The sequence below is a fragment of the Oryctolagus cuniculus genome, chromosome 4, assembly GCF_051225735.1.
Source record: "Oryctolagus cuniculus isolate XC-2025 breed Fujian yellow rabbit chromosome 4, ASM5122573v1, whole genome shotgun sequence".
Classification (NCBI taxonomy): domain Eukaryota; kingdom Metazoa; phylum Chordata; class Mammalia; order Lagomorpha; family Leporidae; genus Oryctolagus; species Oryctolagus cuniculus.
Window position 1 is genome coordinate 129972523 of NC_142870.1, and position 27368 is coordinate 129999890.

The window sequence follows — 27368 nt, forward strand, 5'->3', positions numbered from 1 at the left end:
TCAGGAACGAATTACTGACATAAAAGGTATTGTCTTTTGCCTTGTATTTTGCCAAGTGTCCTCGGCCAGTCATAGACAGTCTTTTGTAATTTTAAACAAATCTGAAGTTCATATTCTTTTTAAATTTTCTTTAACACGTCAGAATTGAAATGCCTACTTTACCGTAGAGAGGCACGAAAATACTTTAGATTTGAAATGTTCAGAAACTTCAAATACCATGATTCAAAGGATAAAAATCCATCTTTTTTGATGTCTAAAAATCAAATAAACCAGAAATACTGATGATATGGATAATTAAGAACCCAAAGGAAATTCTTAAAATTTCTGCATGTATAATTTCTCAAATGCACTTGAGTTAGAAAAATACATTTCCAACATTCTCTGAATAAGTAGTAAATGCCCATCTCTCATTCACCACAGTCTATACATGAGACAAAACATTAAATATCTCACAGAAGTTTTTTTTTTACACAAATTGTATGTCAGAAGTAAACACTCAAAAACCTGTTAATATCAGCAAAGGGATTTGCAGTCATTCGGCAGCATTTGAGGAACATGTGAAAAAACAATGCGAAGTCAAGTTCATGTGGCAAGGTAACATTCACTGAAGCAAGTACTGGAAATATACGTGAAAAACTAGACTTGTGATGCTAGTGCCGGGGCTCACTGGGCTAATCCTCCGGCTGTGGTGCCAGCACCCCGGGTTCTAGTCCCGGTTGGGGCGCTGGATTCTGTCCCAGTTGCACCTCTTCCAGTCCAGCTCTCTGCTATGGCCAGGGAAGGCAGTGGAGGATGGCCCAAGTGCTTGGGCCCTGCACCCCATGGGAGACCAGGAGGAAGCACCTGGCTCCTGGCTTCTGATCCGCGCAGCGCACCGGCCGCAGCGCACCGGCTATAGCGGCCACTTGGTGGGGTGAACCAACGGAAAAAGGAAGACCTTTCTCTCTGTCTCTCACTGTCTAACTCTGCCTGTCAAAACAAAACAAAACAAAACAAAACAAAACAAAACAAACAAAATAACTAGACTTGTGGGGCCGGCACCGAGGCTCACTTGGTTAATCCTCCAGCTGCGGTGCCTGCATCCCATATGGGCACCGGTTCTAGTCCCGGCTGCTCCTCTTCCAGGCCAGCCCTCTGCTGTGGCCCAGGAGGGCAGTGGATGATGGCCCAAGTGCTTGGGCCCTGCACCAATGTGGGAGACCAGGAAGAAGCACCTGCTCCTGGCTTCAGATCAGCAGAGCGAGCCGGCCGTAGCGGCCATTTGGGGAGTGAACCAAGGGAAGGAAGACCTTTCTGTCTCTCTCTCACTGTCTAACTCTATCTGTCAAATAAAAAAAAATTAGACTTGCTTATAGTCTTTTCATTTTTCCTAAGTCTTCTAATAATGTTGTACCTCTGAGCCAATTAAAGGAAAAAGGTGTTATAAATACATCTGAACTTCTCTGGGTATTTACTTCTACTTCACTGTGTTCCCCTTTGTCTCCTACCAAATGCTATTCTGAATTTAGTATTTATTATCTTTCTGTTTCCTTAAAACTGTCACACTGGCATGTCTATATGGAGGGACGTTAAGATATGGATGTGTGTGGATGTAAGAGAAGATTATTTTGCATTTAAACTGTGTACGAATGAAATCATACTATGGTACTTCAAAAAGTTCATGCAAAATGGAATTAAGTTTACTTTGGTGCAAAAACAATCCTTGAAATCCATTCATAATTTTCCATACAAACTTTTTCCAAAGACCCTCTCATGTGCATGAATTTCAAGAATTTTTTAAATAATTTTTTAAATTTATTTGAGAGGCAGAGTTACAGACAGAAAGAGGGAGAGACAGAGAGAAAGGTCTTCCATCTGCTAGTTCACTCCCCAAATGGTGGCATGGCAACAACCAGAGCTGGGTCAATCAGAAGCCAGTAGCCAAGAAGCTTCCTCCAGGTCTCCCATGTGGGTACGGGGCCCAGGCACTTGGGCCATCCTCCACCATCTTCTCAGGCAACAAGCAGAGAGCTGGATCAGAAGAGGAGCAGCCGGGACAGAAACTGGCACTATATGGGATGCTGGTGCTGCAAGCAGAGGCTTAGCCTACTATCCTATAGCGCTGGCTTCTCAAGAATTTTTTCATTAGAAAAACTTAAAATTCCATTTTTACACAAGATTTCTGCTATACCCTCATACATATGCAACTTTATACAACTTCATAGGATTCATTTTTAATAAAAACCTATTAAATCATTTGTGTAAAATTCATAAATAATTCTTTTCTTCAAAAACTTTTAACACATCATCTAACATTTAAAGTTCATCCTCTTAGAAACGCTTATTTATAAACCTCTACAGGGAGAGGGTATGAGCTTTTACGACTACTTAGCCTTCAATTCATAGTCCTCATGTTTTACTTTAGTACCTACTAAGTAAAACTAAAATACTCAGATGCATCTTGGAACTACAAAGAGAAAGTCAAAACAGAGAATTACTATAGGTTGTTTTCCACATTTATAGGTCTAGTTTGCTCTCTGTAGTCTGCATGCATTCACTCAGTGGTGTATTGCTAACGCTTACTACAAGCCAGATGATGCTCTACATTCTGGGCATACTGCAGTGAATCTAACAGAGAAAAACACAGAGCTTACAAGTCAGGGGCACCAAGTAACAGCAGAAAGCAAGCAAAACGTAAGCGACTGCTAATTCTGTGGAGAAACAGAAAGAAGGCAACACGGGGTGTAGGGAAGGGGTAGTTTACAACTTACAACAGTGGTCGACAGAGGCTTTGCTAACAGTGATCCATGATTAAATGCCATGGAGGCGGGCAGTGAGCCAAACAGGTGTCAGAGGGAGAGCACTGCAGGCACACACAGCAGCAGGTACAAACACTCTGAGGCAGGAATGTTGTAAGGTCGTTTACTGAATGTGTCTGCTGTGTTAGCCTATCGTCTAGGGTTTATAAATATACACACATGTTCCTTTAAAAATCATTTTCAATAGTTTATAGGCATGTGTTTAAGGATGCCTTAAAAAGTTATGCAAAAGTAGAACGAGCTAAGTTTACCTGGGTCCTCCAAAATTTGAAATCCATGCAAAAAATTTTTCCTAATACACATTTTCCATGACCCTAAGATCCCTCACATGTGTAACATAAATTTTAGAAAATCTTCACTTGAGCTATAAAATCTGCTTGGAGCTTGGCCAAAACAATACTAAAATCAGGAACATATTCTATGTATAAGGCAGGATCTGAATCAAATTTCTGAGCTGCTTAATGTTATAAACAATTTATAATTCACAATAAGGGGCCCGCACCATGGCACAGTGAGCTCAGCGGCCACATGAGATGTGGACACCCCATGTCAGAGCTCTGCCAAGTTGTGACAGCTCTGCTGCTGCTTTTTCTCTTTTCTTTTTTTACAGATTTATTTATTTTATTTAAATGCAGCGTTACATAAAGAGGTAGCGGCAGTGGCAGTGGCAGATGTAGGAGAGGTAGAGAGAGTGAGTGACAGAGAGGCAGAGGGAGAGGGAGAGAGAGAGGAATATTCTATCACTCGTTCACTCTCCAGATGGCCTCAACAGTCCATGCTGGGCCAGGCTGAAGCCAGGAGTTTCATCAGGGTCTCCCATGTGGGTGCAGCGGCCAAGCACTTGGGCCACCCTCTGCTGCTTTCCCAGGCACATTGGCAGGGAGCTGGATCAGAAGTGAACCAGGTGAAACTTGTACCAGTGCCCATACAGGATGCCAGAGTCAAAGGTGGGCCAACTCCCTGCTAATGTGCCTGGGAAAGCAATGGAGGATGGCCCAAGTGCTTGGGCTCCTGACACCAACGTGGAAGATTGGGTTCCTGGCATCAGCCTGGGCCAGCCCCAGCACTGCAGCCATCTGGGGAGTGAACCAGTGAAAGGAAGAGATCTCTCTCTTGCTTGCTCATGCTCCCCTTCAGATAAATAAATAAATCCTTTAAAAAAAAAAAAGTTCACAATAAAAGAAAGGACACTGTGAAACACTCACTCATGTTTTAAAATCCTTTAAGAAATAAAAAGGCGTTTTTCTCCATTCCATTCACTGCGGTATCCCAGCAACCAAAATAGGATTAGGTACAACAGGAAGCTCAGTAGATGACCAAACTGAGGCACAGAGAAATTAACACGTGGTCAAGTTTATACAGCAAGGGAGTGGTAGAGGCTGATTTGAACCTATGACTCTCACTCCCAGACAGGCCTTCTAACCACTGACTCAGCACAAAATATGGATTCTCCTCTGTTATAAGCCGAGAATCAAAACTTTCCTTCCACAGCTCTCAAAAATGTCATACTCAAATAACAATAAAAATCACAACACAGAAAAGGAATAAAAAAGATGTGCTGGAATGACAGCCACTCCCTAACACAATGCAGATTGAGATCTCCAATGATTTTAATGTTAATGAATGTGATTTTTCATGTAGAAAGAAAACTTACTCATTTCTATTTCTAATTAAGAGATGTTTTTATTTAGAAAATCTTCGCTCGAGCTATCACTCGGTTGCCACTTGGGTTTGAAACAAAGCAATGCTAAAATCAGGAACATATTCTATGGACATGTTGAATAAAAACACGTTTCTGAGTTTGAATTTCAAGTTCACAATATAAGAAAACAAAGGACACTGTGCAACACTAATGTTTTAAAACTCTAACAAGAATTTGACCTGAAACAATTTCAAGTTTCACAACATAATACTTTTGTCACCTTTATATGCTATAAACTAGGGGGCCAGCACTGTATTGCAGAGGGTTAGGCAACTGGCTTCACACTGGCATCCCATATAGGTGCCAGTTAAGAGTCCTGACTGTCCCACTTCTGATCCAGCTCCTCACTGATGCATCCGGGAAAGCAGCAGAAGATGGCCCAAGTACTTGAGCCCCTGCCACCAACATGGTAATCTAAATGAACTTCTGGCTTTGGTCTGGCCCAGCCCTGACTGTTGCTGCCATGTGAGGAGTGAACTAGCAGATGGAAGACCTCTCCCTTTCTGTCACTCTGTCAATAAATAAATCTTTCTATGCTAAAAATTAGATTCTGATCAGTAGCTAATTTCCTTCTAACACTGGGTGAAAATTCCAAAGTCAGTACAGAAACTCATAATTCAAAGTTCACTTTAGAAAAAGGGAAAACCATTTGGAGCAGCGGGATTCACAGAAACGTTAACCAGGCTCGAGTTTGATGAAGGTTTCACGTTAAAGGCAAGGAGAAGCCCAGGCTGTTTCTCATCTTGGAGACGACTCTGCCCTTGACACATACCTGCAGGGAGAGACTGGTTCTGAAGGAAAAAGCCCGGCTGCTGGGGCTGTCCCACGAGGTTGTAGCCCCACAAGGTGGACTGCGGATGGTGCATCATTTGGGAGGAAATGGGTGAGTAATTCGGAGGCACTCGGTATATGTTGCTCTGTGGATACTCCTTCAACATAAAGTTTAAAATAAATATATATAAATAAAAGTTTCTTAAGCCAATATGCCACACAGCTGATTACTGCAAATCCATCACGTTAAGTTATTTAAGATCATCTTCCACCCCTGTGTATAAGGCTGTTTTCATAAAGAGGAATATGGTAGGCAAGAGTCTTAAATGAGTGTTTTTGCAGAGAATAGATTAAGTCCACATTTTTCTATGACTTAAAAAGTACTTGGCTTGCAGCGGGCAGATGGAAAGGATCTCTACCAGACTTTGGTTCTAAAACTAAAGTCACACTCAGAACGCTGGTATTTAACAAGTCCACAGCTGAAGCAGCATCTTGAATTGCTCTGACCTCTGATCATTTCATCTGAGCAGGCCCTCTTGATGCCTTGGTTTCAGATGATAATTACGTCAGAACGGCCCCGGTGCTGGGGAACCGTTCCTGAGATGGTAGCTGACGGCACCCTAAAGCGGCAGGCTCCCCTTTGGTTCTCTGGGCCTCCCGCTCCCTTACGGCAGGTACAGAGTATCTCAGGGTCGCACCTGAACCTCGCGTCCCCCACAGTCTCTGTTCTCTCGACTAGCCCTAGAGGATGAAAGAGAAATTACATCTTAGCTCCCCACAGTTGCATCAGAGTCTATGTCCTAGTGAGAAGAGGAAGCGTCAGGAGGGGGAACACTCCCAGACTGGCTTGGGTGATGAAATGGCTTTCAAGGCTTTTGCATTGGAAAGCACGGAAGCCCATTCACAGGGACCGAAAGGCTAAGCCAGCCCAGATTTGGGGGTGTGTCAGCCAGGACCCTGCGGATATGCCTCCAGGACACAAATATTGGTAGGGAGACTAAATGAGGAGAAGGCACTGGCATTTAAGGGACACCCAAAATGGATGGATGGATTCATCACCAAGCTATCTGCCAGAAAAGATACGTCTTGGTTTTGAAATAGGTGAACAATAACGATCACTTGTCAATATCTGAACACTGTGTTGTATTTTATTTTTCCCATCATGCAGCAAGAATACCCTTGATTCTTATAGAAAAAGTATTTCAAATTCCCCTAAGGTTTTTTCCAGGTGAATTTATGTGGGAACTCCATTTCTCATGTTCTATAAAATTATTTCTAAATTACCATCTGATAGATTTCTGTTGCATTCTAGAAAACATGGCTGGTAGGCAACATTAATAGGAAAGTGAGAAGTTTTATTCTTATTTTTATTTGAGGTTTATTTTATCTTCTATGAAATCTGAATATATGGTAAAGTACAGCATACAAGAGGGAGCAATGGAAGGGTAAAATACAGATACTCGTGAACATCCTATGGCTATGTTAGGTGCAACTCTATCTAGAGAACAGCAGGTGGAGCTTTGCATGAGAATGGAGTGCAGATATCACTCCCCCAAGATAAAACAATCATCTCAGACATGCCTAATATGCAAGAGGCTTAAATTTTATGGTTCTCAAAATGCAAGTTTCAAACCTAAGGAAATTAGGAGGCACCAAAACAATTAATGAGATATTATTCACAATGCAAGTCTAAAATTAAACAGTTCTTAAAAGTGCAGGAGGGACAACCAAAAGCTTCACTCCTGTCACCTGTGAAGTGTCTTTGGGTGCCACCCAGGTACATGCTGCAGCACCTGGTTAGGGCAACTGCTCCAGTGAGGCTTGTGCTACACTGAGTAATGTCTTCAGGGACACGATGTGGCCGGGCCCGAGTGGATCTCATGCCAGGTGCTAAGGGGCCCCCGTTCGCTCCGCCTCCCCTACTTACATCAACTCTTGAGCTGGACTTCGTCTTACGCTTCCTTCCCTTTGTCTTCTTCTCTTCATCCATTGCGGTTTTTCCCTGATCTGACAGCTCGGCTGATTTTCTCTCTGGTTCCTGAGAAACTGGAGATGTGGGCTCCTCCTCTTCCTCCTCGGGAGGCAGGGGCAGCGGCTCGAGGTAGTAACTTCGGGGCTTGGGCATGGGGTGTGTGTGGTACAAAAGGAGGTGGTGCTGCTCTTCGTACTTGATCACCTTCCGGTCCACTCGGACAGTCCCAAACCAGGCCCAGGACAGGGGAGCTGGGTTCTTCTGACCCTCAAACAAGTCCCACGGGGACACCTTCTGCTTCGTGGAGACCTGGAGACCCTGTGATAAAATCAAGTTACGTAACAAAACTTTCAGATATTTTCCTGATTCCCAGGCGAGGCTTGCTTAGAGCATGGATTCAGAGAGCATGTGGGTGCCGAGGGCCCTCGGAGAGCTTAGCACATAGCAGACGGGGCTAGGAGCAGTCACTGGAGAGCAGCAGGTGGCCTGTGCACCTTGCCACTCAGTTCTCCGGCTTTGTCACAGAACGCGTTGTTCAGGCAACACACTATAGGTCAGTTTATTTTACCATAAAGTGGCATCTTTTAGTTTTTTATCAGAAAAAAAAATCCAAAGTATACAACAAAACTGATCTTACTATGGTAAATTATAATCAATTCTAAATTATTTCTGGAATCTATTATTTTTCAGATTATACAAAATTGAAGACTCAAGTTCTAGTCAGCCTCTAATTGAATTTATATTGGCTTCAACACAAATCTGTCTGGACTTGATTCAGTATGGATCTTACAGGTACTTAACATGCCAGACTCTCAATTAGGGAGTGTTACCACAGAATCAAATTATAGCAGTAGGCACAAATAAGATTTGCATCTTGAGGTTATCCCTATTGACTCTAGAAGAGGAAATATTACTTTGTTTCTTTTTTCAACATGAATTAGTGATATCTTTTGGTACCTTCCCCAACCTACCAACTTGAAAATATTTTTCCTCCAAATGGCCCCCCAAATAACTACCCCACCATTTCCTAAGAAGCAATCTCTCCTTTTCCATTCTTACTCTTTCAAGGATCTGAAACCAAGACTCAGTTACTGCCTGCAAACTGCCTGTTCTCCTCCTGTTTGTCCTGAGATGAGACTAACTTCATGGCTGCCAAGATGGCATGGCCAAGGGCAGTCCAGGTGCCTCACCTCTCGAGATCCCGCACTCCACATGACCGTGACTGTGACCCTGACTCTAGCTCTCTCCTTGTTCCACGAGTGAGTGAGGGTGAGGTCCTCGGGCTTCTCTCAATGGCTGCAGCATTGCACTTCCCTCAAGAGCCACATTCTTTCACAGCTTTACACAAACCCTTCCCTTGGCCTGTAACCACATGTCCCTGCCTGGGTTACTTCAACTCCTTAAAACAATTCAGGAGACAGCTTTACTGAGGATCCTGCTTTGAGAGCCTGCCTCACCCCGAGTTGGATGGCTCTTCCTCATGTTCCCTAATCCTCTCTCTGTACCATGACACCCTAAGCTCGTTACAGCGTCATGATGTGTCAGCTTCCTCTCGGGGACAGGAGGTCAGCCTTTTATCTCTGTGACTGCAGAATGTCTACGGGTGCCCACGTGGATCAAAATACTGATGACTCTTTCCGCACTTTGGAGAAGCTTCTTTAACACCTTACATTAAGAAGCATCCATGTGGCAGTGTTTGGTTGTTTAAATATGAAATGACACATAATTTTTATTTGGAATAGTTTACTACATGTAGAGTACTTATCGATGAACATTTTTATCTAAACATTCTGTTTTCAATTCTGAAATAAAACCAAAACTGATCTTAGAGAGCTTTCTTTTTAAATTAAGCTTTCATTTTTCCTTTGGTGGATTTCAGAAATTTATTTAAATTCCGGTAAACATTTAAGTGAAGAACAAGATGTGACCCATTTATTACAATGTCAACTGATCACCACACTTAGATGACAAGAATATGTTTCTTTAAAAGATGAAGAAATGGAGCTGGCACTGTGGTGCAGTGTGTTAAAGCCCTGACCTGAAGCGCTGGCATCCCATATGGGTGAAGGTTCTAGTCCCAGCTGCTCCTCTTCCTATCCAGCTCTCTGCTATGGCCTGGGAAAGCAGTAGAAAATAGCCCCAGTCCTTCTGACCCTGCAACCACATGGGAGACCCGGAAAAACCTCCTGGCTTTGGGTCAGCACAGCTCCAGCCATTGCACCCATTTGGGGAGTGAACCAGCGGATGGAAGACCTCTCTGTCTCTACCTCTCTCTGGAACTCTTTCAAATAAATAAAAATAAAATCTTTTTTTAAAAAAAATGAAATTGCAAAATTGAGATGTCCTATACCCTATGGGAGGGTAAGAAAAATGCATTTGGCTTTTGCAAAGACATACATTTATATATGAGAAAAAACATTTACTCTTGCCTGTTTTTTATCTATAGAGTCAAATCCAGCAATTTTGTTGCCCTTCGTGTCGATCAAGGAACCCATAGGCTCACAAGTGATGACATCACACGTCTGCTTCGGCAAAGGTAGCAACTGTCGAACTTTGTCAATACTTTCTGACCGCTTGTCTCCTAGCTCTTTCTAAAAAGGAAAGAAAAGTGAGAGTGAGAGAGAGGGAAGATAGAAGAAATGATGAGGCAGGCAAAAGTCACCACGCAGGAAGTCCCCCAATGAGACATTTCCTTTTTAAAGCCAGTGTGTTCCTTAACCCAGAGCACCATCTATGGAAGAGCTACAAATCAGAGTGGTGGTGAGTTTGTTTCATTTCTTCTATTTGAGTAGAAAATAGAACCCATATAAAGGCAGTCTTGTTACACAACAAACATCACAGTGCTGAAATGACAAAAATACCGGGCAGCACTTGCTGTCAGAAAGCAGGAGCCACGGCACGGAACGCTCTCGTATCCAGGGCCAGCCCACAAGGTAACCTTTGGCTATTTTACTGGTAAGGTCATCAGATTGGTTGATTTTCTTTTTTGCACTGTTTGTTTGTGGTTTATTTCAAGGACCGTGTTAGCACTTAGCTGGATGAATTATATTTACAGATCTCAATGTGCATGCTTGTGTTTCAACCACATGTGCAAAGTCACATGTGGGTGTATCCTAAGTCTACTGACGGCATCTTGGATATATATTTGATATCTGGTTTCTAATGCTTTGTCAACAACAAAACGTGTTTTATTAATATGCTTTTTTGAAAGGAAGAAGAACATAAAATATCTTCAGGATTGCATGCCTGTAACTTGAGAACTAGTAAACTTAAGGTACAGCAGCAAACTAAACACATCAAATTAGGTTGAATGCAACAAATTCACAGGTAGTAAATTAAAATAAAATGTGCCAGGTTACAAGTCCATAAATGACTAGAGCTGATGATATACATGTAAACGGATCATAAACTCACCGTCAGTTTCTTTACTAAATTCATATATGCACGCTTGTTCTCTTCAGATCCCCCTGGGGATGCATTTGATAGGTCAGAGGCTAATGTCCCATTGATTAAAACACCCAGCATGTCAAGAACTGTTGTGAATAATTCACTAAGAGGGGAAAGAAAATAACTGTTTTCATCTTAAAGCAAAAAACAAGGTAGACCAAATTAGCTGAGCATTTTTATTCAAGGCACAGGATTTTAAAGTAAACCTAAGTCAGTGAAAGGTGGCAGAATTTGTCACCAGTGTATCAAAGCTTACACCATCCACACGTGCAGCAAAGGAGAAGTGAATGGAGGAAACCTACTTGTTGGTGTGCATGTCAACAGTCCCCGAGGTGATGATCTGCAGGAGGAGGAGGGCCCAGTCCGTGGTCCACTGCGTGCTCCTCTGCACCGTGTCAAACATTCCTCCCACCTGGCACACAAAGCACAGTGAAGGTGGACCTTCTCGAAGAGAGGAAACACCACCTCTATCATGTCAGGGGGCCAAAGCGTGGTGCATGTGAAACAAGGCGCTCTGCGTTGTGGATTATCCTACCTTCTCGCACACCTCGCTGCATTACTCATCACTGGTTTTGGTTCCTTAGCACAGTTCAGTCGTTTGAAAACTAAATAGTGCCTGAGTGTGAGCATCAACGTAATCAGGCTTCTTGTGTTCCTATCCTTTCATGGTATCCAGTTTCATGATATAACTAGAATGGAATTAAACCTGAATAGTGTCGGACTATGGGATCCAAGCAGCTGCAACTTCGTGTTTTCCAATTACTATTGAATCTAAGCTTGTCGTCAGGATACCATGTAGAAACAGCCACTGACATAGACGTCAGGATGAGCGGAATGCTCAGCCCCCAGGTCTGTCCCTTCATTTGTGGGGATTAGGTGCAAAAACTACTGACAAAGTATCTGCAGAGTGGGGGATGGCCCGGGTGCTTGGGCCCTGCACCCCATGGGAGACCAGGATAGGCACCTGGCTCCTGCCTTCGGATGGGAGGGTGCACCAATGGCAAGGGAGGACCTTTCTCTCTGTCTCTCTCTCTCTCTCACTGTCCACTCTGCCTGTTAAAAAAAAAAAAAAAAAATCCGCAGAGCCATCCTCTAGAATAACCTTCATGTGGTCTGGCCCAATAGGAGAAGACAAACTCAAAGGAATGTGTGGAAGAGCTTAAATTTCTGTAAAATCTCCCTGTGGGATTAGAGCCTATGATCAATTTGATAGAAAATTGGACAACATTTTCAGTTAAAGGACTTTTGAAATCGTTTGGCAATTAGTAGAAGCAAACACTCATCTCGCGGTAGCTGTCTTCTTGAATCAAAGCTTAAAATACCCACCGCTGTCTGGAAGGCGGGCCAGACAGGAAGGAAAGAGCAGTGGAAACAGAAGGCTGTAGGGACAGGGAAGTAGTCGCAGAGGCCGAAGGGGAAGGCCTCACCTTGCTATGCAGACTCTGCCCGCAGAAGCGGAAAGCTGGAGTTACCTGCACATTTAAACCCATGCCATGGGGGGGGAGGGCCCGGAAATACCCCTTACCAGATTTAGGCGCAACTGCAAGGCTTCGTGCATCATCTGCCGTGCCCTTATGTCATCCTGGTATCGTTCTTCTCTCCAGTTACTTAAAATCTAAAATGGAAGGGGGAAAGAGACAGGAAAACAAAAACCCTTTTCTCCCTGTTGACATGGAATTTTTCTCATATTTAAAGTTAAATTGAGGTTTTTACTGTCAGCCAAAAACAACTTCTGAGTTTCAACAAATAGACAAAGCTAAATACACTTTCAATTTTTCCTTTCCTCTTGCATGCAGATAGAAATCTGGCTATCTCTAGTTCATGTGCCTTTCTAGGTGAGAGAAGAAACTGATCTGATTATGCATCCACTACTAAGTCTGGGCAAATACTTGCTAACAGAAACATCTAAAATACATGATTACATTTGTCTTATGAAGATAAATACTGGCAAGATAGAATTACATTTTACATCAACTGAGTAGCATTTCTAGGGACATGCCATGAATCCTAGCAATGCATTGTTCTGAAGCTTTATCGGAGGGAAGGCCTGCTATAAACGTGCCATCTTCCATAATGGGAGTGTGTACTATTTTGAAAAACTGTGGCATTTTGGACATCAGCCAATTGGTGTGACACTTTATAAAGTGGCTACTTCCTCAGGCAAATGCCGAAGAAGGGAAAGTATGTTTAAAAATGCAAGCTCTAAGTGGGAAACACCCCCGAAACAGATGATGCAGGCAAATAAAACAGAACATCAAAACCCTACCACATTCTGAAATACAGTAGCTGATGAGACTCGCCAGGAAGAGTGGCAATGAGTCACAAGCAGAAGTAACCAGCACAGCCTGCCCCTCCCACCCCCCACCCCACAGCTGACCTGTAACCAGCAAGTACACAGCTAGGGGAGAGTAGGGCACTTCTTCAATCCCACTGAAAGACACAGACCTCTCCCAAGGCTCAAATAAGGGTGCAAAGGAGCTCATGAAAACACAAGCTGTCATGGGGTTTCCATAATATACTCAGACAAATAAAAGTAAGTCAAGCGTAGCAAGCAGTGGGAGGCAGCTAAGGAGAGAGAGAGAATGACAGCAGTCTATTTTCAGAAAGTGAGTGTTGCCTCCCAAAGGAGGTGACATCTAAACAGAGACCCGGATGAAGTGTGGGAGCAGGCCATGCCAATGTCTGGGAGGGAATCCTTTCATGGGCATGGAAGTTAGTATTTACTCAGCATACTCAAGAGACAGTAACACGGCCCATGTGACAAGATCAAGGCCAAAGCAGGCAGGAAACGAGGTGGAAGAGACAGCGAAGGCCAAATCACACAAGGCTGCATAAGCCCAGGCTTGGACTTTTATTAGTAGCATAAAAGGAATGACTGGAACTTTGGGGACACTCAAGTTATATGTGATTTTCGTTTAAAACGGATCACCCTGGAGGCTATGTAGAAAAGAGATCCCTGTATCCCACATCCAAAAGGTGAAAAACGGTAAGAGGACCAAACTGGCCACAGCCATGCAGTAGGATGCAAGGGGAAGCCATGGTGCCACAGAAACACGGGGTGACAACAGGTCATACAGGGCTGGCCGGCACAAGCAGCAGGACGTGGCTTCCTCTGTCTTACAGCCAAACCCACTCCAACACAGACCACTCCAAGCCCTCTCCCATGAGGTGCAGTTAGGAAAGGAGTGGATATTGCATGGTCATCTGCAATACTGCAAAATTTTACTTTCATTGTCTATATACACACATGCATTGGATGCACAACTGATATTCTCAAAGTGTTCCTCTTGGGGTAACAAGAATGTCAGGTAAAACAATAGGGCATGGATTCCGCTTCCTGTCACCTCATCAAAGCGTGCTGTGCCGTGGTTAGTTCCATCTCAGTATTTGAAAGGAAAGCACGTGAATGCCATTAGCAAGACACACACCTGGCTTGATATTATGCTATATTTTACCTGGTTAACTTGGTTCTGGAGGGATGTTAAGAGGCCTTCCCGTTGTTCATCTTGTCCCTTGAGGCAGGTAAGAACCAGTGAGAGGAAAGGCTGCTGGCTCAAAAGTGACATGCTACAAAGGAAGCAGCAAGAGCAGATCTAGTTAGAGAGAATGGATTGCTTCCTGCTGCAATTCTCATTTCGCTCCCGCTGGCTACTCGCTCTACTATTAGATAAATGAAGAGCATGGGAAATCGTCAAAGGGTATCCGAAAAGATAAATCGTACTTCTGCTTACAAGACTGAAAGCCACTGCCACACTCCCAAATAACTTACTACGCTCAAGTGCCCCTGAAGGCATTCCCGCACCAGCACAATGGTGGGTACATGGGTGGGTGGCGGAGAGGGGGAGATGATCATGAACTTGCATTTTACATCAGTAACAGAATTTTAAAACACACATCCGAAAGAACATCAATTTATACACAAAATAAAATGGGAAACTGAAATACTTTCCCATGCAAAACACTTATTTTAGAGTCCAGGAGCCAAGCCTATCTCTGTCTCATGCACTTTGCTGAGTTGGTTTGTTTTTCAGCGCCTCTCTCAGGGTCACACAGCGGCACTGTACAGCTAGGATGAGCAGCCAGGCCTGAGGGCTCCACACCTGGTACACCTGCTGGCGACCTCTAGTGTCTGGCTCCACCATAGCCCACAGCTTCCTCTGCTAAAGGGGTTTCAAGGCATTTGTAAAAATTGTTTTGAATTAATGTTTTTATGAAATGTCTTCAATTAGAGAACCATCACCAAATCACGTTAACAAACAAAGCCTATACCCGAAAGGAAAATTTCTTAAAATAAGAACTAGGCCAATATGTTTCAATCAGCTTCAGCTTACATGGAGAATGGACAGGTGTGGCTCTGGGAACAGCTGTCTTTCATATCCATTGGCCGTCTTCTGGGAAGCGAGGCAATGCACTCACAACCAAAATTAGAACTGTGTCTTCTGGCTGGTTAATTAACACTGGCCGAGGGGGTGAAACAGAAAACACACTATGTCTAGAGACAGGCTCAGAAGCCAGACTGCCTGGGTTTAAAGCCCAGCTGTATCTCCTATAATGTGTGTCTTGCAGCAACTAACCTCTCAGTGCCTCTGTTCCTCCACCTTCAAAAGGGCAGAACAGGAGCACCTGCTCCCTGACTGCTGCACGAACCTTACAAGTATACAGAGTTTGTGAGTCTCACACGGGAATGGGCACTTTGTAAGGAGCAGTCAACAAACAGCAGCCACTACAGTATGAATAATTACAGGCCAAGAAATCTGTATGTCTGCAGGGGTATTTTTTTTAATCCAAGAAGTTATTTTTTTTTCCTAACTCTTGGAGTGCTAAATTCTTACAATTTTCTTGTTACAGTTTCTAGTAACATGGTCAGTTATAAAATGTAATTATGTGAAACCTCTTTTAAGATATAAAATAAATTAAGAAAAGATTAGCTTGATGGCTTAGAGAAAATATTTAGTAGTCCAGAACTAGAGACCTAAATATGAAATGCGTCTGTAACTAATTCCATCTCTAGCACCAGAATTTTAAATAGTTCTGTGTGTCTTAAACATAAATATCTAAACAAAAGCAACTAGAAATAACGTGCAGGGGGAGTGCATCCCACAGCAGAGTGCCCAAGTCGGATTCCCAGTTCCAGCTCATGACTTCAGCTTCCTGCTGCTGCAGACGCTGGGAGGCAGTGGTAATGGCTTCCTGCCACCCTGTTGGAGACCCAGATTGTGTTCCCAGTCCTAGGCCCTAGCCCCAGCCCAGCCCTGGCCCTAGGGCATTTAGGGAGAGAATCAGCAGATAGGAGCTCTCTGTCTCACTCTCAAGTAAATGAATAAAACTTAAAACAAAAATACAGGGAGGACTCCTACCAGATATGATTAAACTGGCCTAAGTAGAGCTCAGAATGGTTAACACAAGGGTCAGGATGCCTGTGTTCCACATCAGACTGCCTCTTTCAAGCTGCAACTCTGGCTACTGATTCCAGCTTCCCACTAATGCACACCCTGAGGGGCAGTAATAATGGCTACAGCAGCTGGATTCCTGCCACCCATTGGAGAGACCTTCCTAGCTGCCACGTTTGGTACAGCCCAGCACTAGCCATTGTGGGCATTTGGGGAATGATCCAGCATTTGGGAGTGTTCTCTCTCTCTCTCTCCTTCTCTGCCTCTCAAATGAATTTTGAAGTCAGTATTTTATCAGGTCAAAAGGGATTTGGATACATAGGCAGGTTTGACAACTAGTGCACTAAATAATAAATCCTGGAACATTTCAGGAACACAGCCTCGCCTCCCAGGTTATTTTCAAGTTCATGTGAAGACTGAAGTTCAGTGGACTCTGGGTCCTTGCAGGAGGCCAGACACCCTCAGTTGTTCTTTGTGGTCTCACACTCAGCGACGCAGCGCCCAACATACCTTTTCTGTTTTTGTCTGTCTCTCTCCTTTTTTGAAGAAGAGCCCAAGTGCTGCCCTTTCTCCAGCTCTTCCCCAGCAGCTTTCAACACTCTTCCCTGCACAGAGGTCGGCAGCCTGGCAATGAGGGGAGCCACCAGCCACACACCCCTGCGTTCAGAGGAGCTAAAATCAGAGACAGGTGTTATCCCGGAGGCAGCATCCTTTTCCTTGTTCGTACAGTTTTAACAGAAACAGCAAAGCAAGACTCTGATGCAAATGACACAGCCTACTCCAAAGCTTCCATTTTATTTCTCTACCGCCTTTCCTCTTGACAAAGGCAAGATATTTGCATATACTTCCACCCCCCCCCCCCCCCCCCCCCGCTCATGAAGGGCAATAAAAGGTGCAGTTCTGAGAGGATACGGCGAACTAACCTGTGCTTTCACACTTTTCTATGGTTCTGGCTCTCCGACCAGGAACAACCCTTCCGTTCAACAAACAATACGCTTTTCTTCATGGTTACAAGATGAAATGCTATCATGCACAAGCACACCAATAACCACTGTTTAAAGTTTCAAAGTTCAATAGGTATATTTTATACCAAAATGATGAAACACAAAACAAGCTGCCTTTCTGTGATTAAAGGGCTTCATTAAGATTTCTTATGCCTATTCATTCTAATTCTGAACACAAATTACTATGGTATATTCACACAAAACTGCCAATTAATTAGGGTGGTCGGAAAAGTGTTTCCTGCCTAATGAATACCATGGAGTACAGTGGCCCAAGGGACAGTGAAGACATGAATGAATCCTGAGTTCATCCATGGTTCTAAAGTGTCTGGGCCTATGTAATCAAACATATTGAAAGCTAAGATACTATTCACCTACATTTACTCTTTAATTTATATATACAAGTAATTATTTTCCCGTGGGCTCATGAAAAAAATAACTGCATTATGCAAACTAAACCTAAATGTTGCATGTGAAAAATTTAAGATAGCCCAATAAAAACTACAGAAACTAATACCTTAGAAACGTCTTAATTCCATTCTGTCTTGTGCTACTTGCATCAGCATTTCCGATGCTGTTTGGGTTGAAGAGGCTCAAGCCCGAATTAGACGCGCTGTTATTCAGGTCGGCAGACTGCTGGAACACCTCTATCGTGGCCTTTGCAATGTTGTCCAGGAGATTGTTCATCTCAGCCACAGAACCGGAGCCCTGCAGCGAGGCATAAGAACGCTAGCATGCACACAGATTCCTTCATGGGCAAACATCAATGCAGGTGCTCTTTATAAAATGCCTTATCCATTCACACTTTCAACATATACTCACAGGGTCCTTCAAGCACTGTTTGATCATTAACTGAAGTTCTAGCCAAGACTGTCTCAGTGTCCACTGCTCAAGATTCTGGAGAAAAAGGCAAGGATTAAAATATTAAGAATAGTGAACACGAATTAACACACAGTAATTCCTTCCAATCGAGACTCTCAAAAAAGAGAAAATAATGCGCAATATAGGCATTTATGTGGATCAAAAGCTTCCTTTCAATCTTGGCATATATTCAGTGTAGACACAAAGACATTAATAAAAACATTAAAATATCTGACTCAACACGACACTGGAGATAAAGACGACAGCATTTCTTCTCTCAAAGTCTGTCTAACCAACCATACCCCAAAATGTTTGTAAAGATTTACTTTTGTATTTACTGGAAAGACCATCAACAGAGAGGGAAAGACAGAGAGAGAGAGAGAAAGACTGACAGAGAAAGAGAGGAAGAGAGAAGAAGGGAGGAAAGGAGAGAAAGCTTCCATCTGGCTCACTCTCCAAATCCCCAAATGGCCACAATAGCTGTAGCTGCAGGAGGCCGAAGCCAGGAGCCCAGAACCCCACCCTGGTCTCTCACACGGGTGGCAGGGACTGAAGTACTTGGGCCACTGCTGCCTGCCCAGATGTATTAGCAGGAGCTGAATCAGAAGCAGAGCAGCCAGGACTCAAACTTACACTCCAAAAAGGGATGCCAGTATGGCAAAATACACTGTGCCACAATGCCAGCCCCCAAAAAGTTCTCAACATGTCTTGGGTAACATCTAAGGCAGTCTCTCCACAAAGCTTATTTATCATGTAAATGCACTATTGGCTTAAAATACCAATATTTATCCAATGATTCTGCACAATTTACAGCATCTGTTTACTCAGCAAAAAAGTAGGCCAATTGCATAGAAAAGAAAATGGAGAAAACAAAATATGGAATATGTCAAAGTCAGGAATTGGGTAACAGTGATGGAGAGAGAGAGAGGAAGGAAAGGAGGGAAGGAGGTAGGGAGGAGGGAGGGGGGAGAGAGGGAGGGAGATAGGGGATTTCTTCACATAACCACAAAGAATGTGTCAAATGACAGCAGCAGCACAGCCCCTGGAAGACACCACCAACCTGAAGAATGCGCTTAATGTGCTGTCTTTGAAGGTTGTCCCCTTCAGTACACTCTTTAATTCCATGGGGATAACAGATAAGCTGCAGTAATTTCTGTGCTTGCATATTGGAAAGCACGGGGTCCAATATAAGTTCTTTGTCTGTACACAATCTTTCAGGTTCTTTTAGGCAATGTTCTCCTACCCATTCCTAAAAAGAACAATGACATGGGCTTTTGGCATGGGTATATGATATATACTAAATTCACAGTACACAGGGAACATAAGGCCAACAAGACACTTTCAATTAAAAATGACATGGAAAATGGGTGGGAATAGTCCCCCCTCCTCCAAAAAAAAAACATTTATAACACTTTTACTTCTTAAAAATACAAAGTAGAACCTTGGTTAAAGAAAAAAAAATAGTAAAACAATTATTCAAAAAGGAAAAAAAAAAAAAACACTGATATCTGTTTTAAACTGCAAAATGCTCCTTTCTCCAGGTCCTATTTTTGTGATCAATTTTCAACTTGTTGTATAGTGGTATACGCTATATCATAAATGCTCCTTATGGAATGCATATACTAAATTCCACCAAATAGAAAGAACATAGTATAAAGATATTAAGAAAATTATCTTCCTTTGGATGCTACTATGAATATTACTCTTACAGTCAAATATTTGTGAACATCTCTTTTCTATAGGTTAATTTTTTAGGATAATCTCACAGAAGTACAATTGCTAGGTCAAAGAGTATGCCAAAAATTCAAGGCTACTAATTCATGCAGATAATTGCCCTCTAGAGAGTTTCTACCAATTTAGTCTTAGCACCTTATCTTCACCAATTTTTCAAAGCAAATTCTTACATGAAATGGGGTAAGAAATCACCAACAATAATATAGCTCTATTGGAAACAACATCTATTTGGGATGAAGCCTGTTTCATAACTAATGTACCAGTGACTCAATATTGGTTACAGATTAAAACCACCAGGGAAGTTCATAAAACTCGTGCCCAGGTCCCACATCAGACCAACTAAGTCAAATTCAAGTGGGTAGCCAGACACCAGGGTTATTTTAAGCATCAAAAAAAAAAAAAAATTTAAATTCTCCAGGGATTCCAATGTGCACTCACATATAGGAACCAATATACAACTGCCTCTCAATACCTATATAACTATTCAATTAACTTTTATCGTGGGTAAGATCTACAAGTACAGAAGAAACGTAAGTTAAATTATTTTTGTTTTAATGGAAGAAATTTAAAAAAACGCACACACAAAAGAATAAATCAGAAAAAAAAATTGGTTAACTGGGGCAAGAAGGGGCAGAGAATGGAAGAGTGGAAGGGATGTGGGGAGAAGGACCACCTCCAAGTATACCATTTTTGTGTATATGGACATTTGGAAGTACACTATTCTATATACAAAACTAGGAGGAAAAATGAATTTAAACTGAGTGCAAACACAAACAAATAAATGGAAGCCTATTTCAAATAAGAAACACATTTGCATTGAGGGAGAAAGCTCAAATAACTTTTAGACACAATACTTTAAACCCTTAGGGAAAAAGAAACCGTAGACAAATGATCAATTCATCCTACTGGGTTTCTTTTTCCCAGGGGTATACATGTAATAACTCTGGAAACATGCCAGGTGTATTGTAGAGTTGCTAAAATGAGAAAATAAGTCGCTATTACTAGGAACTAGGGTGTGCGTGTGTGTGTGTGTGTGAGTGTGTGAGTGTGTGAGAGTGTGTGTGTGTGTGTGTGTGTGTGTGGAACAAGGTGATATGAACATGAAATGAGGTAAAGTAAGGAAGAGGTTAATGAGGCTGGATTAAAGTTGGAAGTATCAGTATGAATTCAACAGTACATACACAGACACACACACACACACACATACACACACAGAGAGATGCAGGTTTTTTTCCTAGCATGGTCTGCTGAAAGGGCCTGGAAGCAATGATACCCCCACAGCAATGAAACATATTGTACACAGATCTTCATTTCAAAGTGCCACTCTCCATTATGTTAGAACTAATGCTCCACGGTAGAATGGGTGATTACAAGGGAGATACAAGATGGGTCAAGAAATGAGAACATAATTTTAAAAAGATGGGAATATGTCACATGACACAAGACCCAGAATATAAGGATTTTCACTGCACAAGTCCAGGACAATCTGAACATGGAAACAACTAAGAACATTTCATCATAACCCACATACATGAATGACAAAGAGGGGGCTTGGGGTAGCCTCCTCTTAGAGTAGAATGCAAATTGATATTGTGGAAGACAGGAGCTGGAAAAAAAAAAAAACACCACTTTGCAGCCATGACAACATAGACTAACTTGGGCAAGAATCAAAATGGATGCTTATGGGAGATGGGAGAGTTTCATGAGTAGAAAAATTGCATCATGTCAAAGGGTCTCTCCAAAGACTGCTTATAAATTACAAGAGCAAAATTGTAACTATCCAAGGGAGAAATCTTTAAAACTACACAATAGTGAGACCTTGATCAAAATTAACATCAAATAAATGTATGTTTTCATGTATGATTATCTGAAAAATCTAATATTACTTCTGTAGTGTCTTGCCGAGGAATGCATCCTATAATGGTAAATCTACAGGAAATCTCAGATAAATCCAACAAGACTGGGGTAACTGACAAAACTGGAATGTAACCTATACATGAGAAAAAGCTGCTGCACCAACGCTAAATTGTCTTTTATTAACTAGTTGGTTATTTCACAAAATAAAGTCTGGTATGTTCAAAAGTAAAGATGAATAAAGTACACTATCCACTTTCAAATGATTCAGGAAAAAAAAATGGTGCATACACCCATATTGGCGCACACAAACAGAAAATCACATGGTAAAATGTAAAAAACAAAAATTATGACTTTGTTTCAAGGTTATCTTGGAGTTCTTTATTACTTTTGCAACTTTTCAGAAAAGTTGAAATAATTTCAAAATAAAGTCAGCAAGAGAAAAGAAAGGATCACCTCTGTACAAGTTTCCTGCAATAGTGAGAAGCTCTCTCTGAAAGCATACATACCCAAATTAAAAAGCAAATTAAATTGGAAAAATACCTGTTGACAGATAGTCCTCAGTACATATCTAGCATATTCTCTTAAATTGGCAGTTTCTATAGAAATGCTTTTCCCGCAGGCTTTTGAATTCTGTGAGGCAGTCCAGATATCATCAGCATTGCCGTCACGACGTAAACCCCTCATGGTGAAGTCCTCGTTCTTTAAAGAGCTGACATTGTTACTGCCAATTTTGGCATCTCCTAAATAACAGAATCACAAAAGCAAAATCACAGAAGCTCAAAATACTGCCAAATATTTGGAAGCAAATGAGGCTAGCTTTCAGGGGAATTAAAGTGTGTGAACTATGCACGGTATCATCATTGCATAGTCAACGCGTTCAACAATAGAGAGAATGGATCAACAGAATCAATGCAAGAACCCAGAGAAGTTTCCATCACACATAAGACAAAAAGCAAGTTCAAGGCTCATTCCTTATTGTTTCACAGAATTAAATATACTTTCACCACATTTGGAAAGGCCACTATGAATCACACTTAGGAATCACAGAACATGGATTTCACCAATATTTCAAGCATGAATGTATTCAAATTCATTTGACTTATAGACAAGGAAAAAATCGGTTACTCACCCTTCTAGATGTCCCTTTTCCATTTCTTCTCTTACAATGACTTATAGGTCCTTGACTATCCATAGGTCAAGAGAAAAGTTTTGCCTTAGCCCACCTTACTATCAACTTCTTGACAAGAGAGATTTATTTCCCTGGGGATGGAAAAGGGCAATGCATACTAAGGAAGCCCCGAAACGCAGGGCATTCATTGAATGACCCATGTCTTCCACCTTCCTCTCTGTACCATCCAAATCAGAAAACGTTACCTGGCCAATCTCTAGTATACTCAGTGACATGAAGCTAAGGAAATTCTGCTCCTCATAACAAAATTTTGGGGGTTGGGGAGAGAGAGGGGGGACTGAGCAGAATATGTTGGAGTAGCTGCAATAAGAAATCCTCTCTAACCAAGTCCTATTTTAAAAATAAGAAGGAGTAATCTAATCTGGTAATAATAAAGCCTTCAGATTTCTCCCTGTTTACTCGCAGGATTATAATAAGCCTTGATTCAAAAATTTGCTGTAACCAGGAAGTGAGCTGAGGTGAGACTGAACCTGCCAGTGGTGTGAGTCAAACCAAGCCCAGGTCAGTGCCAAAAGCCTTTAAAAACCCACAGGGTCAACCAAGAAATAAGTTTTGAAATATCAGAATGGCTTAATGAATACTTACTATAAAATCTTATGAGGAAGGGAAGAATGTGACATTTCAGCTCATCAATATATATAACACATATGGCAAATACAAAAAGTACCAACCTCCCATCACCCACAGGAATTTATTTAATTCAGTAGGGCTCTTCATGGAAAGAAAGGTAGAAGGAAGAAGGGTGGGAAGGATGGAGGAAGGGAATATCATCACGCTCTTAGAATTATTGTATAAATCATATTCAAGCTTAAAAATTAATTAAAATTTAACTTTAAAAAAATTGAGCTCTTTAGGAGCTGAAGGAACAAAATCTAAAGAATCAAAATTTAGGATGCATTCTACATCCTCAGGTGTTACTCTAACAAGTAACACTAACATATAAATTAGAAACCAAATTCAATATAACATACGCATCTTCCTAATTCATAATACTAAGGTATTTTAACAAGTTTGTACAAAAAGGGAATTAAAGACATGTTTAATTTATACTCCAAAACTTGAAATCCATGTATAGTTTTTTCATCATAAATATTTCCCATCAACTTTCTGAAGATCCCTCATTATGCATGGATTTCAAATATTTTCTGCACAAAGATAAACCCATCCTTTAATTCCATTTCCATGAACCATGTGAATTCCCTCACTTTTCCTGGTAAACAGGAATGGAAAGGCCACTGAATAGGACTCATTGAAGTCAAAAAAACCTCTCTCAAAAAATAAAAGCAAAGAAATAAACACCTCTGCCAGTTCCTACTCAAATCCCTTCATTTAGTTTAGGTGTTGGAAGGACAGAGAGTCTGTGCCCAAGCCCTCTGCAGTTGTATGGACAGAGAACAAACTGAGTGTTCGGTGCCCACCTGGTCCAAGGCTCTGCTGACATTTAATTAACCTGATCCCCACCTGCAGACCTGGAGGATGCTCCACATTACTCAGATACTTAAAGAGGAGAGTAGATCTTAAACGGATTCAGACTAGGCCAACAACTCAAAGGGCCAGTGTCTACAGACTCCATTCCTTGTTTTCTGCCATGAAACTCTGTCACTTACGTACTCACTTCCAATATTAGTGTATTGAAAAGCTATTATTTGCTCATCTCTCCGATGAGCACTAGAAATATTGCAGGAAAAAAAAAGCTAGTCACTGACTACATAAAATTATTGAATGCAACTGATCAGCCATGTTTTCCTTTGATCATCATCAGAATTTCATTTGCTGACTGTGGAGTACTACAGGCCCCCAACATGGCTCTAACATTCCCTTAGCATAAAGCTTTATGGGCATGTCAACAGAAAGCACACACATACAAGATTTGTGTATTTTTAAGTGAACATTTTATACTTTGTTTTATAAAAACGCTGTTGTCCTACCCTGTCATCACCAAGTAGCAGGACAGGGCTATAATTTCCAAAGATGCTCTTTAAGATTCATCTAAGGCAATTCCTACACACTTGGGTAATTTCTGCTCTAATCACAAGGAGCTCCATATAGTAAGTATTATTTAGTAGAGGTCAAAAGAAGGTACTCAAAGCTGGAATTAGGTAGCCTGAAACCCAGACTTCCAGATCATTCAAGTTCTTCTGATTTACAGAACAAAAATGTTTTAAGGTATTAACACTGGAAATGGTCACAAAAGGCAGTACTTCTGAAGAATGTATACAATTAGGATGTAAAGAACATCTTGGACATTACAGCTTAAATGAAAATGTTGTTGTGACAGTTAACGTTGACTTATCAATAATACAAATATCACTGTGACTTTCACCTGGTTCATGAACAAAACAAAGGCAGAAGGACCCAAACTAGTTCAGAATCGTAAAAGCAGAAACTTCACGATTAAAACCCAGGTGTTGTGATGTTCTCTACCTGGGTAACCCATCTGCAATTTAAATATTAAGTCAAATCACCAAGTCATCCCTGACCCTCACCAAGAGTGATTTCTGCCGAACACTGAAGGCCAATCAACTCTGTGGGCTTGAGGATCTATCAGACATCGTTCAGTGAGGACACCATGAAAGTATCACACATAAATTCTCAGTGTCCCCGGGGCTGAGGGACAGAATCCTCAGCGAGCCCAGCTGTACTTAGACTTGGGGAATGCCAATGAATTCTTTCCAGGAGAACAAACAGAAATCATGATGGCAATAATAATGATTAGCTTTAAGCCTGAAAACAAATTGTTCTGCCTCTGTTTCTGGTGATTAACCAGGAAGCTTCGGGCTAGGGTAGTCTTACCAAGCATCATAATTGCTTTTAAGACAGCAAACACGGCTCCCACTTCGATGCTGTTGTGAGCAGCGGCTAAGAGGTGTCTATCACAAGATGATCTTATTCCGGGGAAAGGTTTGCCTGTGAAAACAACAACAAACAATTAATGGTCTCATCACCATCATTAACCATCTTTTGTAATCATTTACAGTCAGTGGGGCCTTTCACTGTTAGACTGTGGGCGCTTAATTGCCATTAGCTTGCTATAATTGATGCTTATGGATTCACTAAGAATCACTGCCAGGATTCCTTACTTAACTTTTTCTTTTAAATTACTCAACTATTGCCTTTGATCCTTAGAGAGACATTTCAAAAAGACTAGCAAGACTTCCATACACTTGTGTTACTGTCACACAGGCACACAGACATCTATCTAGAAATGATCTTTTGAAACGAGTTTACTAACACCCCGAGAACTCTGAGCTTATGACTTTAGCCTTAGGAAAAGAATAAATGAGTCACCAGTGCCCTAAGCTGTTACGGTGTGGTTTACAATCAACATACATGGAATACTAGAGGATCGCACAGCCCACCAGCAAAGCTCAGCCCAAGAGCAGAGGCATTGCATTGTTTATTAACTCTTACTGTGTATTTCTCAACACATCCGGATATCACACAAATGAAAGGTGCTGAAAACCCTCTCACTGGCATCATCTCATCCCCCACCAACCCCTAGTTCAAGCCCCCGGAAGGCAGGAAGGAAATTACGGAACAGTCATCCCACTCAGTCATTATGGAACTTGGGTTCCAAGCGCACATGTCATTGGTGACGCCCCCTCTGTCCGCTCACCCGCTGATTGAGGGAAGAAGTAGGCTTGGGGAGCTCGGAAGAGGTGGAGCAGCAGTCGGCAGGTCATCCTCGCCCCAGGCTCTGCGTCCGCATCTCCACAGGCTAGGACAGGGGATTGCAAGGCAAGTTTTCCAACATATTCAGGACCAAGTCCTTCAAAGTTCTCTATGGAGCAACATTTTCTCAGTATCTCAAATAACTTCTCTTTATGGTAATAAAGAACAGGCTGCCCTCTGAGAATCCTGAGTGCCCCCTTAAAGCAGGTCACGAAAAAAGGCAGTTTCCAGGCTTTCCCATAGAGATCCATGGTACAGTGTTACTCATCTAGAATGACCATTACAATTCTACCATCTCTACTGGGATGTCTCTCCACCTCTCAACGAGCATGCCCTCAACTTTAATAGTCAGAAACTGGAGTCAGTGCTATGGCATAGAAGGTAAAGTTGCTGCCACCACGTGCAACGCCCATATCCCATGTGGGCACCAGCAGCCCCAGCTGCTCTACTTCCCATCCAGCTCCCTGCTAATGCCTGCTGCCACCCATGTGGGAGATCTAGATAAAGGTCTTGGCTCCAGCCTGGCCCAGCCCTGGCCATTGTGGCCATTTGGGAATTACACCACTAGATGGAAGATCTCTCTCTCTCTCTGTGTCTCTGTCTCTGTCTCTTCCTATCTCTAACTCTGGCTTTCAAATAAAAATCAAAAAGAAAAAACAAAAAACTTGACAAAAAGTTAGAAACCACTCCACCAAGACAACAGACAAATAACAGGTGCCTCACCTGCTGCTAGAAGAGAGGGAAGTGCAACGTGCTGCACGACGTCCTCCAGGGAAAAACACTGTCGTGCTATCAGAATAGCAATGAAAGTAGCTAATGAATCATGGAATGAAAGGTCACTCACCTTCAAGAAAAACATTGACAGGTTTTAATACCTCACATCCGTGTAAGTAGTATCTAAGATTAATATCTATGAGAATATAGGCAATACCAACAAGATCTCTAATCCCAATATCAACCAATAGAGAGGGGGT

The 27368-nt window shown here is 42.1% G+C and overlaps 2 protein-coding genes across 14 annotated transcripts in view; one reads left to right on the top strand and one right to left on the bottom strand.

Annotated features, from left to right (window-relative positions):
• Positions 1 to 27368, bottom strand: part of MED12L (mediator complex subunit 12L) — a 360120-nt gene that overhangs the window by 40697 nt on the left and 292055 nt on the right. For all 12 annotated transcript variants that reach the window (XR_016232702.1, XM_089331069.1, XM_089331070.1 and 9 more), the window contains 15 exons: positions 27118 to 27238; positions 26339 to 26440; positions 25516 to 25629; positions 22074 to 22273; positions 19003 to 19191; positions 17904 to 17978; positions 17599 to 17789; positions 16591 to 16752; positions 14146 to 14257; positions 12216 to 12305; positions 10993 to 11102; positions 10658 to 10793; positions 9673 to 9834; positions 7199 to 7561; positions 5273 to 5429 (listed from right to left, as the gene is read on the bottom strand). Coding sequence is in view for 11 of the 12 variants with exons in the window: in XM_089331069.1 (XP_089187195.1) it covers positions 5273 to 5429; positions 7199 to 7561; positions 9673 to 9834; positions 10658 to 10793; positions 10993 to 11102; positions 12216 to 12305; positions 14146 to 14257; positions 16591 to 16752; positions 17599 to 17789; positions 17904 to 17978; positions 19003 to 19191; positions 22074 to 22273; positions 25516 to 25629; positions 26339 to 26440; positions 27118 to 27238 (2284 nt within the window). In the remaining variant the exon portion in view is untranslated. The remainder of the gene's footprint in view (positions 1 to 5272; positions 5430 to 7198; positions 7562 to 9672; positions 9835 to 10657; positions 10794 to 10992; positions 11103 to 12215; positions 12306 to 14145; positions 14258 to 16590; positions 16753 to 17598; positions 17790 to 17903; positions 17979 to 19002; positions 19192 to 22073; positions 22274 to 25515; positions 25630 to 26338; positions 26441 to 27117; positions 27239 to 27368) is intronic.
• The window catches only part of P2RY12 (purinergic receptor P2Y12), a 49074-nt gene continuing 31725 nt past the window's right edge, over positions 10020 to 27368 (top strand). The window contains exon 1 of one of the 2 annotated variants that reach the window (XM_008266331.5): positions 10020 to 10176. The gene's annotated coding sequence lies outside the window, so the exon portion shown is untranslated. Of the gene's footprint in view, positions 10199 to 27368 lie in introns of both variants that reach the window. The other variant, XM_008266332.5, reaches the window with a different exon arrangement.